This window comes from Callospermophilus lateralis, chromosome 6 (assembly GCF_048772815.1).
Source record: "Callospermophilus lateralis isolate mCalLat2 chromosome 6, mCalLat2.hap1, whole genome shotgun sequence".
Taxonomy (NCBI): Eukaryota; Metazoa; Chordata; class Mammalia; order Rodentia; family Sciuridae; genus Callospermophilus; species Callospermophilus lateralis.
Genome location: NC_135310.1, coordinates 121,634,293 through 121,648,357, shown reverse-complemented (window position 1 = coordinate 121,648,357; position 14,065 = coordinate 121,634,293). Strand labels below are relative to the sequence as shown.

The 14,065-nt window shown below is 41.1% G+C and overlaps 1 protein-coding gene across 1 annotated transcript; it reads right to left on the bottom strand.

Moving 5' to 3' along the window:
* Positions 1-588: 588 nt before the first annotated feature.
* Positions 589-7,363, bottom strand: LOC143401423 (HLA class II histocompatibility antigen, DQ beta 1 chain-like). The gene is made up of 6 exons (XM_076858882.1): positions 7,185-7,363; positions 5,446-5,715; positions 2,646-2,927; positions 2,065-2,175; positions 1,560-1,583; positions 589-941 (listed from the first exon to the last, which is right to left on the bottom strand). The coding sequence occupies exons 1-6, from the start codon at positions 7,291-7,293 to the stop codon at positions 928-930; spliced, it is 810 nt and encodes a 269-aa protein (XP_076714997.1). The 5' UTR covers positions 7,294-7,363; the 3' UTR covers positions 589-927.
* Positions 7,364-14,065: the final 6,702 nt, after the last annotated feature.

The following is a 14,065-nucleotide window of genomic DNA, read 5'->3' as shown; positions in this document are numbered from 1 at the left end:
CACACATAAAGAAATACCCAAGGACAAAGAAACACACAGGGAAAGCAAGATGCACAGACAGAGGTATAACACAATGAGAAAAGAGATATAGATCTTGAAAATCCTGGATCTGATTGCTTCTGAAATCAACTTGACCATGGTTTTCTTGTAACAAGAACAAAATGAGTTTAAATTGGATTTCTTGTCACTGGAAACTACAAATAGTACTTTTATGGCTGGCTAGTTTCTCCAAAATAAAATTAGTCTTGGTCAGATGACTTGCCAGGATACACTTAAGACATCAGTGACCAGAGGTCACTATATCTGCCCCCCAAAATTCTTACAATACTCACCAACTGAAAGAGACTGAGACAGTGTAAGGCCAATGTACTGTACTGCAATAGTTCATGGTTCTTAAACCATGAAGGACGTGACGGCTGATTTCCTACCTCTTCTGCCTACCCTTACCCAGCATCCATGATGCTTTTAGACTTCTTTACAGGAACAAGCCCTGCTCTGGCACAGGTTGGTAGGGACACCACAAACCACATTCCTTTCATTCCACCTGCTTTCCACTCTCTGCTCAGTTAAGGAGATTGAGGATACAGATAACTCAGAATCATGTTTAATTATTGGGGGGAAAAAAACTCTTCAACCAGGCAGATGGTTTCAATGCATCTATTGAGCAGTCTTTGGTGGAACAACAGAAATAGTGGAAGCCCTGGAGGTCTGGCAGTGCACAGGCAGAGGCTCCAGGGTCAATACAGAAAGCAGAGTCACAGAAGATCATTGGGGAGAGGGTCACAGGAGGTGAGCTAGCATTTGCACTACAGGACTCTGATATCCAAAGGGATCTGACAGGCTGCCTCTGACTGGGAACTCTGAGCAGGGACAGGCAGGCATTGCAGAAGAGTGAGTGCCAATTCCAGTCAAAGTGCATTCGGGAACTCAGTGCAGGAGCCCTGTGGATGAAAGGGGTAAAGACAGTGATCAGCACAGGGTACCCTGAGAGATACCCACACCCTTCCCTTCTCCTGGATCCCCTATTGCATCAGACAGAAAAAGCTGTGGTCCAAGCCACATTGTTATTACCTCAGCCGATATCTGTGTAAAGTGAAATCAGCTAAAAGGACACAGAACTTCATTTTAACATAGATGTATGGGAGGTGAGGAAATAGTCACTGCCCTTCTGGGAAATATGAAGCGTTTGTTCTCTTTAGTAACTTGGTGGATGACTCACCTTTCTACCACTAGTAGGCTCTTTCAGGCACTGGCAATTGTCCAGATAGTAGCCACCAATACAAGGCACTACGTCTGCATTGCCTTGGTGTCTGACACCCAAGACATGGCTCTAGCTTCCTATTTCATGGAAAGATGCCACCAAAGTTATGGCCAAGTTCTGGGAACAACCTCCAGAGCTTACTATAGAAACTGACTGCTTTCTCCCCTCATTCCTGATCTGCACACTCTTGATAACCACAGGAAGAAATACCAGGAACTGAGACTGTTGTGTCAAATACCCTAACCTCACCTCTCTTATACATATGCTTCTGCCCCCCAATGAATAAAGGTTGAATTACCTGTAGCTGGCGGACCACGAGTTCCTACAAAAAAGAAGTTACAGAGAAAGGTCTCATTACATTAACAGTGGCTCTCTCACATACCCCACAGCAAAATAAGATATGCAATTTAGTTGGAGTTATATTCTCTCCCCACCCATGTTCTACAAGGCCCTAAGCACCCCAAACTAAAATTTCCCAAAGTGAATGAAACTGTCACTAGATGGAAGGGAAAACAAGGCTCTAACGCTCTTAATGGAAGAAGCTTCTAGAAAAGAAACCACGAGGCACTGATGAACAGTAAGGAAGTCCTAAAATTAACTCCACTAGTGAACTATGTGGCAAGGCTCTTTCAGCCAGCAAAATCAAATTCCAACATCTCTCCCTGGGTTTTTCCATCTCCTCCTGCCTCCATCCCAACCTCCTTCCTTCAGGTCAGGAGGAAAAACCTCCTCTAGACGCAGAGCCTCCGTTAACAGAGGGTCTCAAGTACAGCCTATTTCCTATTTACCCCAGAGTGCCTCACCTTTCTGACTCCTGCGACGGATGAGAAGGCCCAAGCCAAAGAAGATCAGCCCCAGCACAAATCCCCCAATGCCACTCAACATCTTGCTCTTTGAAGATTCAGACTGTGCCCCTGGGGAACAGAGTCTGAGTGTCAACATTTGTCTTCACACCCCCAGGGTCCCTGGCTGAGGGCCTGAAGTCCAGCCTGAGTTACAAGGGGTGGAAGTGCCAGGGAACCTAGGTTCTCCATTTTGGGGAGGGAAGGGCCAGTTAACAGATCTATGGATAGAGTTGGTAGGCAAGGGAGAGGGGTGAGTGGAGGCCTGTTTCACAGGGATACATCCATAACCTTAGGCCCAAGACCCAAGACCCCAATCACAGCCATAATAGCCAATCCCTCTGAGCTATCAGTTCTGGGTTCCAAGGCCACAGTGCACACAGTGATCTCCCTGCTATCTGGAGAAACAATTAGGTTAGGATTCTTCTGGTACCCTTGCTATAGGACAAAAGATGTTAGTCTCCTATGAAGGTCTGGGCCAGAAAGAGCTCTGTCCTCTGTCATGTGGAACCCATGGTGAGAGAAAACAAGTCGTCTCTTACTCCACTCCACTGTGATGGGGCTCTGGAGGCTGGGATGCTCCACGCGGCAAGTGTAGACATCTCCACGCTGTGGAGTAACTTCCAGCATCACCAGGATCTGGAAGGTCCAGTCCCCATTCCTAATAAGGGGAGTGGATACAACACCAGCTGTCTCCTCCTGGTCATTCTGGAACCACCGAACTTTGATCTGGCTTGGATAGAAATCCGTCACTGAGCACACCAGCAGGTTGTGGTGATTTAGAGCCACTGTCCTGGATGGAGATATGGTCACCTTTGGCTCCACTGGGAGTAACAGACAAGAAAAGAGAGAATGGGTGAGATGTGAAACCACATGGTGAGTCTTCTAAGAGTCACTCCTTGGTACCAGAGTGGGAATCCCTGGATTCCAGGTTTTAGATTAAGATTTATTTAACAAATATAAACTTGACAATTGTTGGGAATGAAAAGTTAAACAGCAGTCCATGGTCCCTGCTTTCATAAAACTCCCAATCTAATAATAGAAACCAAAAAAATGAACACAACTTCCAAAATTTTTGAAGGAAAAGTAGGGGGGCCTTGAAGCAAATAGCATCAACAAAGCACCCCATACCTTGATTTCTTTATCTTCTCAGATTGCTACTCATGGACAAATATGGCACACTTTCCCTGCTGATTTTATATATCTTATCCTTTACCTCTCAAGTCATTTGATTGTATTTCCCTTATTCCTTTACTATGAAACTATAGTACATATTTATAATTTTTTAATTTAAGGATATGCTCTGTTATCTCATTTTTCTTTTTTCTCTGATTTTCTTTTAACACTCAAATGAATTTAACTACTAGCTACCTGTCCTACTTCATCCCCTTCCTATGAAGAATCACTTCCTTGTTCTGAAATCACACATTATCACTTGTTTTCTACAAGAAATATTCTGAGATTCTTGCATAAATTGACCTGGATTAAGTAGAAATGGAGGTTGAACATATAAATACAACCCAGAACTGCCAAGTTTGGCAAGTTGTCACAAACCTGATTAAACTGACACTCATGAGTATGTTTTCAGTTTGGATTTTAACCCTGGACTACTTTTTCCTGGACTCAGATTGAAATCCTGGCCAATTATGTGTATTTACAAAATCCATTCATATTAAACAGATTAGAAGTAAAAACGGAGGGCACAAATTCATAAGACAGATGTTAGAATTTTTTATAAAACAGGAAAAACATAAGTAATTGTTGGGATTAGGATGCGGGTTAGAAGGAAAAGAGGACAATTAAATTAAAAGTGTTGTGAGTATGCATAAATAAACTGGGGTTAGACTAAGGATTGGCGAATTAGTGAATTCTCAATCCTACCAACATTAAAACAGGCAGGAATAGATTCATACTGGTGCTTCCAGTCATAACCAGTTTTGATGACACTATGCCCCCATTAGATTTTATATCCCTGTTGAAAATGACTGCTGTGTAATTTTGAGAGGCTTCAAGATTTGAGGAGTAATTTATGGGCTATTTACCTAAAGCTTTTATTATGTATCACTATTAGTATATATGAATTGGTATTGCTAATCCCTAACACACAAGGTGGCTGTGGGATCAAAAGACACAATAGATGTGCTTGAGATGGTAATTTTCTAGCAATAGATATTCCTCAAATGGATAAAATTAATTTTCAGAATGTCTACTCCTAAAAATGATGGTGATGCTGGACAGCAGAAATGAGGAAGCCCAGGCCAAAAGCAATCTAAAATAATTTTTATCCAATTATTTAATGATTTCCATTTATTCTAAAGATTCAGCGCTTTCCATTATGCCATTTGTTGAGCTTTTCTAAGAAATGAAAACTCTGCCTTACATCAAGTGTTGTTTTCAGGACTGGGATGTAGCTCAGTGGCAAAGCTCTTGCCCCACCTGCCCAGAACCCTGGGTTCAATCCCTAGTTCCAAAAGTAAAAAGTCAAAATGAAAAAAGACAACCTCCAACCAAGTATTGTTTTTGGCAAACAATTTTTCCTTAGACTTGTATTTGTAAATTCTAAATTAATATCAAGTCAATAAGAGTTTACTTCAAAGAGTTAAGCAAAATAATAAATAATTTGTTTTCAAGTTGTTATTTACCTTTCTGTTTTCTCTTGAACCTAAATGAATGCGTATCTGAGTACATATATTTATTAATTTAACAAAGATTTTTGAGCTCACAGTATACCAGTAATAATTTAGACAGGTACAAGGTAGGTATACAACAATCACAAGATAGTCTCTCTCCTCACAGGGCTCTGGGACAAGTAACTGTCCTTTAAGAAACAGACTTACCATGAATTTACAGCAAAAGTCAAAAGTCATTATTTCACGACTATAATATATCGCGGGTGTACAAGGTGTCCTGCACTCTCTACTGGAGAAGCCCTAACTCCACCAAGCCTTTAAGCTTCCCAGGGGCCCAAGTGCTGAAGATGGGCCTCAGCAAGTAACTCAGAGTAGGGCCAGAGAGCAGGACGGAAGAGAGGGAACGCAGGGCACAGGACAAAGGTAAGGAAGCTTGAAAAGGGCGCGGTTCCGGAACGCACAGTGAATGGAAAGAAGAGAACACAGCAGAAGAGGAGGCTGGCCACACCGGGAAACCGTGGCCGCCATACAGGGATGCAGGGCAGTCGGTCCCCATCCCTCCACTCCCTCCCAAGCTCCGCGGTCCCCGCCCCTCCTTGCTGTCGGCTAGATGGGTAGGGGTGGGGGGGCTCTAGTCCCAGAGGCTCCCGATCCCGCCCTGGCCCCGGGTTTCCGCCGCCCTCCGGTCCGCGGGTGTGGAGGCCGGCCTCACCTCGCCGCTGCAACGTCGAGCCGAGCTCTATCCCATAGTTGTGTCTGCACACTGTGTCCAACTCAGCCCGCGTCTGCTCCAGGACGTCCTTCTGGCTGTTCCAGTACTTGGCGTCCGGCCGCCCCAGCTCGGTCACCGCGCGGTACTCCCCCACCTCGCTGTCGAAGCGCACGTGCTCCTCCAGGTTGTAGACGTATCTGGTTATTAACCGCACCCGCTCCGTCCCGTTGGTGAAGTAGCAACAGAACTTGAACTGGTACACGAAATCCTCTGCGAGAGATCACCAGCTGGTCAGTCAGGTCTCAGTCAGACCTCTGAGTTCTGTGACCCAGCGAAGCTATCCTAGGTTCGCGGCAGGTTGGAACGTCCGATAGACCTGGCCCCTCGCGACCCGCCTCAGCTCAGACCCAGAATCCCCCGAGCCGCTCTGGCCCAGCCTTAACGCGCACGCGCACTTCAAGACACTGCCTAGAGAGGACCCGAGGGAAAAGAGCCCGTCTCTAAGGGGAGCCCTGAGGCCTGTGATCCTCTGCCTGAGCCTGAGAACCAAGGGCAGTGAGCCATTGGGTTGATTTCACGTTGATCTCTGCCCTTATATCGCGGGCTTTCCTTCATTTTCCATAAAGCTCCTAAGAATCCCGGAGACAGTTATCCACATAAAGTTGAGACTTGAAGGGAATAAAGACAAAGACCTAGTAATTAAGCTTGCCCTGGTCCGGATGAGCGTATTCTCTTGGTCCCTGAGCAAAATACCTTCCTTCCTGTGCCTGGACTTACTCTCTGTTTTTGCTATTTCCACCCAACTGCAGTGTGAGGCTCACTAGCTCCTTAGTTAGAAAGGACCTATATCTCCCCAACCCTAGAAAGAAGCATTTATTCACGAAAAGAGCACAAGCTGTTGAATAAGGTAAATTATATTCCAGTTAAACAGAATTAACTGCTTGGGCCAGTTACTTAACAGAGTGTCCGTATCAAAAATATAACTGTGAAAAGAAAGTCATAATACCCTCACAAGGGTATTAGGAAGACTGAGAGAAAATTTATATGAATTACTCCTCTGTTTTTGAAATAAGTGGTTTCTCAAAATGTATTATATACTTCCCTTCTATGCCTAATTCTCTCTTCTAAATTCAGTCCACCATCAACTCAAGTCTCTGAATTCCATTCAAGTTACTATTTGACCAAAACTCTGTGCAACTTAAAGTTAAGACTCTCTGTCTGTTAGCTTTACTCAAATGCTTAATTAAGAGTTTGCCTCCCTGAAATCTCCACTTGGAGGAATATAGTCTTTTTCCTCTAACACTGAGAATACAAAGACCATTGCTGATCTACATTTCCCCAACCCATAATCTCATAGTTTTTCCTCCAGACAAGATCTTAGAGGACATTTGACAAGAGGGCACAGGACAAATCCTGCTGTTTCTTCCTTGATAAATTTATTTTTTTTTCAAAAATGGTTTCTTTTGTCCTATTCTTGGCAGTAAATATAAACTTTGTCTCCTCCTTCTATCCTAATACTCCCAGGTTTGAGCCTGTGAGGTGGGAGTTATCCTCACTTCAACATTAGAAATGGAAATGAGAATGTAATATAACCCTCTTTTCCCTAAAGATAACACCTATTATGAAAAACTGTCCTTAGATCATGACGCTCACCCTTCCCTACATCCCAGGCACCCAAGGATCCCTCAGAGCCTATTGCCCAGAATGGTAGCTTTGGAGAGCAGCTGCCCTGTACTTACGTGGAGAATCTCTACAGTTAGCCACTGGGCTGGTCAGCATCATCAGCATCACCATCATAGCAGCTGTACAAAAGCCTCTGAGGATCTGAAGAGCCATCTTGCCCAACATAACTGAAAACAAAAAAAAAAAAGTAATGGCAGTCAATGCAGCTTACACTTGCTCTACCCACTTCAGAGAATGAAAGACCTGTGAATGCTTCCATGCATATTAGGATTAACAAGTCCCTAGGAAAGGAACCAATCAGTACTGGAGCTGAAGTACCTCATCTGTCTCTAGGTAGACAATTTTTATGAAGGCTCTCAATCTAATATCTACCCTGTGTCTTTATGAAATTGCTCTGGATTAACATTTAATGTGATGGTTTCCTCTAAATTATAGAAGATGCCCATGTACTTCTGAAGAGAGAAAGTATTAGAGGTTTAAAGAACCAAAAAAATGATTCAAGTATAAACACCTTTGTTATATTTATTTGAAACCTATCATTCTTATACTTTGGTGATTTAGTAGGGGAATATAAATGGGGATCATGTTTCAGGGTGCTGAAAGTTATTGTCACAGGTATATTTATTTTTATTATATTAGACACTCTGAGGAGCTTTACATTGTAGTGAGAAAAGGAGGGTTCTTAGAGGAAAAAATGGTTTTGAGCTGTGATTCTACAGCTAATGTGCTTTATGAGAATCAACAGATTACTGAAGCTTTTCTTATCTCAGATTTCTCTTTGTAAAATGTGGATCATTTTTCATGAATTTTACATCTGGATCTTAGTACATACACATTTAAAAGTAATATAACTTGTTTAGTATTGCAAAATGTTCCTCAACTGTCATGTGTTACTGTTGAAAATATCAGATTAATATGTAGAACAAGAAAATAAGCAAAAAAATTGACACTCAACCCTGCTGGCAAGTTTCTTATGCAAGAATCTATTGCACTCATGATTTTTCAGTGAAAATATTTGAAAAGTTAATTAAGCTAACTTTTTTTCTAATAAATTCTTCAGCTGCCTAAGTCCTTCACAACCATGAAATAGGTCCATCTCATGCCAGCAAAGACAAAAACGCACAAATTCACAGCTTTCAGGCACAGTCACCCTTAGTTTTGAGGATAAAAAGCAAAAAATGTAGAGAAGAATTTTCTGAGGTCTGATAGTGTTAATGACAGAGAAAATGTTTTCTTACAGGTTGCAATGTGCAAGCCCTAAACACCAAATTCTGAATGGCAGAAGTATTGATGTGCTCTCTTAATAAATGTCTTATTTGTCAAGTTTCTCTTGCCCATATCTAGTTATAAATCAGGTAGAACAGGGATTCGCAAAAGTTCATGACAGTCTAAACAAAACAATATCACTCCCTGCCCTCCCTCTCTTCCTGCCTATTTTCTTTATTTTACATTCTCTTTCTAAAACAAAGGGAAGGATCTAAAATCAGAATATAAGGAGTCTATCAGGCAAAAAGAGGTGAAAAAGAAACCATAATAAGTTTCCATTAGTGGCACAAGAAGGTATCAAGTTTTCCAACATTCTGTACAGGTGCATAGATGTAGAGCAAATGCAACCGGGAAGGTTGTCACTAGGCTCCCAACAGCAGCTGTGTGCTCAGGATCATGTGTGATGGATGTATGGGAAAGAACCTCAATCTCAGACCTGGAATGGGGTTGGGAGAAAAGAATGGACAAAAAGGGACCTTGAAGATTCCCTCAGTGTCTTCAGCCCCCACCTCAGGGTCCCTCATACTAAGCAGAGGGCTCCATCCCATCCTCTACTTCTATCCTAAAGGAAAAAATTCTTCAAATTTATCCTGGGCCTGTGAAATGAAGGCTGCTTCAGAAGGGGGACTTCCCAGTCTCACAGGCCTCTTCAAAACAGACCTTTCACTAGCAACACAAGTGTCAACTCAGAATCCTTTTTCTGATTAGCTAAAATCTCATTAGAAGGCAGTGCTTTGGCCTTCTGCCAGCTGCTTCCCACAGCCCAGCCTTCTCTAGAGTTCTTTGTACTGCCCATGTCCCTTCTGCATTTCTCAGGGCAGCTGCTAGTGGTCTGACCTGGGAGGAAAGCTATTCAGATCCACATCTCATCTGATGGTGCCTCACCCAGATGACACAGCAGGAGCTCTGTGAAGACATGGAAGTTAGCATGAGGGCAGTGTGCACCCCACATGGGTGTATGGGATACAGAAACTGTCGTTAATATGGATAAAGATTACAGGGGACTTCCTTAGTTTCATCAGAGTAGAAGATGAAAGTTATAGGCTCCTTCCAGGAAACTCAAGAAGAAACCATCTACTCCCTCAGCATCCTTTGGAATCTGTGCTTGTTCAGTAGGATTAAATGTGAATCTAAAAAACATTTTGTCACCAGAAAGATCATTCAGGACTGTATTCTGTATTCATTTTGAAAACAAGAAATGCATCTCCGGCCGGGCGCAGTGGCACAGGCCTGTAATCCCAGTGGTTTAGGAGACTGAGGCAGGAAGATTGCAAGTTCAAAGCCAGCCTCAGCAACAGCAAGGTGCTAAGCAACTTAGTGAGACCCTGTCTCTAAATAAAATACAGAAAGGGACTGGGGTATGTGGCTTAGTGGTTCAATCACTCACTTAGTGCCCCTGAGTTCAATCCCCGGTACCCGCCCCCCCCAAAAAAGAAGAAAAATAAAAAGAAATGCATCTCCTGAGGATTCTTTGGTCTCCTCAGTGTCAATAATAATATATTAAAATTTTATATATAATATATAACTAAATATTATATAATGTATATTATTGAATATATTGTTAAACTTTGCATAAATTAAATGTGCAATAATATATAATTAAATACTAAATATATAAATATATGATACACAGTCTCATATATAATAAAATATATATTACTGTGATAGAATAGTAATATAATAGAATAAAATATTATTTGTTGTAATTAAAACCCATCAAGAAATTACCCATAAGTTTTTCTAAATCTTTTAGAAGTTTTTTACATATTTCCCTTATATCAACTCTTGGATAATGAGTTATACTAATTTTTCTATCGTACATATAAAGCAAGTCTTTTATCTTTATACAAAGATTTTTCTTTAAAGTCATATTTTAGAGACTGCAAAGAAAGAGTCACATTAGTAGTGGGGTGACTGAGGAAAGGGCTATCTGCTCTGGAAGACTTAACTTTTCCTATAGAAAGAATATATACCTAGTAGGACCTCCATCGTGAATACAGATATAATTTGTAAAAATCCCTGAAATCTTTGATGAGCTATATACACATTAGTTTTTAATAAAATGGTTGTCAGTTAATCATTTTTTAACATCATTACAAAGCAAAAATTCTTCCTGTTATTTCTCTTCTCTGCTCAGAGATGCTTTATGGTCTTAAGGGTTTACCTTTTATCTCATCGTTACAGAGGGAAAGAGAAATGGGGAGGTATATTTGATGTGTTCAATCATGAATCCACTTCATTTTCCCACTCTAAATTGCCACCTTCATTCCCTGCTCAGAACTACCATTTCAAATATTTTTCAGATCTCAGAACCTGGTTCTCCTTTCTGAGGGCTGGCAATATATAAATTTGAGTGTAAAACAGCAATTTAATACAAACTGATGAAAGGAAGAAAGCGAATGAAGCTTTGTGGGTTATGTAGGCTATAATGGCAGAATCCAGGACCATATTTCATCTCTCTTGATTTGGAGAAAGAGGGAAGCTTCCCATTGCAGCTTCTGCCAATTGCCTACAAGCCCACCCTGTGCCATATGTATGAGTGGACTGCATTTCTCACCCTCATGATAGTGGGTCCCTGGGTGTCAGACACATCTATGTGGGTTTTTTGCTGATAGTTCTGCCTCCCTTCCCAATGACCCAAGAACAGAATATAGTGGGTTCTATCACTAAACAGTATTCTTTGTATTTATGGTCCTAGGCTTCAAAACTGAAAATACAGTACCTAGTTCCTACCTTCAAGAAGTTGGAGAGAATGTAGATAAGGAGAGCAAATAAGAGAAGAAACAAAAGTTTGCAACAGTCACTAAGGGGAATGTCAAATATTGCTGACTAAAGACAAAATGTGCACGTTGAAGGCTCAAGGAACACTCAAAAGTACACAATAAGAATGGTGCCACTGATCCAGTTGTTTTTGTTTTTGTTTTTGTTTTTCCCTTTGGAAAGGAATGGCAATGCAATATTAAGAGATGAAAATGATTTATTGGATTAATTCATACATAATTTTTCAAGATAGGGAGGAGGAGTGCCTGATGGTATAGAAGTCATGACAGGGTTGAAAGACACATTATGGTTGGGCTTCTTAGGGAGGGTAATGACTCTAAGGAATTGAATAGTCAGTGAGAAACTTAAATGATTTACACAAAAAGTATCTAATATGCAATTTAAATATCTATTTTTTTTCATTTCATTCTGATATACAAACCCTTCACATAAGCCTGTAAACTTCAGTAAAAGATGCTTCATGCCATAGACTTGTATTTGTAGTGCATCAGGATGGAGAAAGAAAGAAATTAAAAAAGAGAATGTGTTCCATAATCATGTATATGATGCACGAGATCAAGAATTCTAATATTAGAATGATTTTGCTTTCCTACAATAAAATAACCCACTAAAAATGACTCATACTTTAAAGATATTATGTTCCATAATGGGAAGTGCAGAAACAGTGCAGTCTTTAAGGCTGATTGACTCAGAACTTGTTCATATCAAATCAACATAGGACAATTATTTCTAACTTTTTTTTCTTCTGTCCAGAGCATCAGCTTCACCCTATAGTTTATTTCCTGTGTGGTCATAGGAATGTAATGATTATCCTTAGTTTGCCTAACCTGGGCCATTCTCTATACTCTGTGGAATGCATCCTATGGCTAGATTTTCCAGCTGGCTTTAGTTGGATTGGCCAGTGGGAAGCACCATCCGGAGATCTGAAGGCTGGAAGATAGCAAGACCATGGTATTCCTGCTCCATTCATTTCCTGCTTTGGCAGTGACTAGTTCCTCCACAACTATGCCACCTTCCCTTGCCTCCATGCTTCCCACTATTGGGAGACCCTGACAACTTCAAAATCCCTTGATCTAGGGCGCTCTGAAGGGGTGGTTGCCTGCCTGGGGCACAGGGAAACGTCAAAGCCTCAGAACCAACAGGGTCCCTAGCCCTCAGGGGCCAACCTTGCAGCCCTGCCCTTCCTGCAGGCTCCAGTAGAGCAGGGAGCTGGTGTAGCACCTGGAATGGATACAAGTGGCAATTTCTGTTCCTTCTCATGAAATTGTTTATCAGGAATGAAAACCATGGAATTGATCTAGAGAGGAACATTTCTCAAGACATACAATGCTTTGGGCAGCACCAGTAGGCTCTTAAAGGACTATTTGAGGGTACAGAAGAGTTTGCCAGCAGAAGAAATTATGAGAAGCAACTAATCAGAAATACCATTAGAGAAATCTTTTGACTTCTTTAGGCAATTGATTCTTGGTTCAAGTTAAGTAAAATCTATACTGAAGAGAAATTAAAGTCTCAAATATGAAAAGTATGTTGAGATCCTAATGTAAATATAGGAAAAAAGTGAAATGGTAGACTTTTTCTTTTTAAAAAATATGGTAAAGTATTTGTAAAACTTCAGACTTAGCTCTGAGCATTTCCATGATTGATATCCCAAATATGGAACCATTTCAGTGAAAAAGAATATTTGAGAATACATCTGGTATTCCCAAGAAAGAAGATCTGAGAGTGGAAAAGTGCTACTGACAAATTATTTACATATAGTCCCACTGCTGGTGGGACTGCAAATTGGTAAGGCCAATATGGAAAGCAGTATGGAGATACCTGGGAAAGCTGGGAATGGATCCACCATTTGACCCAGCTATCGCCCTCCTTGGACTATTCCCTGAGGATCTTAAAAGAGCATACTATAGGGATACTGCCACATCAATGATCATAGCGGCACAATTCACAATAGCTAGACTGTGGAACCAGCCTAGATGCCCTTCAATAGATAAATGGATAAAAAAAAATGTGGCATCTATACACAATGGAGTACTACGCAGCACTAAAAAATGATAAAATCATAGAATTTGCAGGGAAATGGATGGCATTAGAGCAGATCATGCTAAGTGAAGCTAGCCAATTCTTAAAAAACAAATGCCAAATGTCTTCTTTGATATAAAGAGAGCAACTAAGAACAGAACAGGGAGGAAGAGCATGAGGAAAAGATTAACATTAAACAAAGACGATTGGGGGGAGAGAAAGGGAGAGAGAAGGGAAAACATATGGAAATGGTAGGAGACCTTCAATGTAACACAAAATTACATAGTAGAGGTTGTGAGGGGAAAGGGGGGGAGGAAACAAGGGAGAGAATTGAACAACAGCACATGAGGTAGAGAGGGAAGATGGGAGGGGAGGGGAGGGGGGATAGTAGGGGATAGGAAAGGTAGCAGAATACAACAGTCACCAATATGCCATTATGTAAAAAGGTGAGTGTGTAACCAATATGATTCTGCAATATGTATTTGGGGTAAAAATGGGAGTTCATAACCCAATTGAGTCAAATGTATGAAAGATGATATAACATGAGCTTTGTAATGTTTTGAACAACCAATAAAAATAAAATAAAATAAAATAAAATAAAATAAAACTTTGTTCGTGAGGTTCAGCATTTTCAAACTAATGTCCTAAGATTCCATGAAGGATGTCAGGGCATTGTTACTTCTGGACAGTTCCTTAGCTCGCCCTTCTGCTGAATCACTAACCAGTGAGAATGGTCAAATAAAATGCATGTTCTTTCCTCCTAACACTTCAACTTTCATCCAACCAATGAATCAGGGTGTGATCCTTAGATGCAAATGACTTTATAGATGGAAGCAACTTGAAGAGATTCTGGTAATTTTTGAAGAAAGTG

Bases quoted from the DNA above. Each gene is read 5' to 3' on its own strand.
- LOC143401423 (XM_076858882.1), bottom strand. From the start codon at position 7,293: ATGTTGGGCAAGATGGCTCTTCAGATCCTCAGAGGCTTTTGTACAGCT. The intron at 2,928-5,445 runs GTGAGGCCGGCC...TGTTACTCCCAG, and splicing joins CTCGACGTTGCAGCGGCGAG to TGGAGCCAAAGGTGACCATA. The intron at 1,584-2,064 runs GTGAGGCACTCT...TCTTTTTTGTAG, and splicing joins CCGTCGCAGGAGTCAGAAAG to GAACTCGTGGTCCGCCAGCT.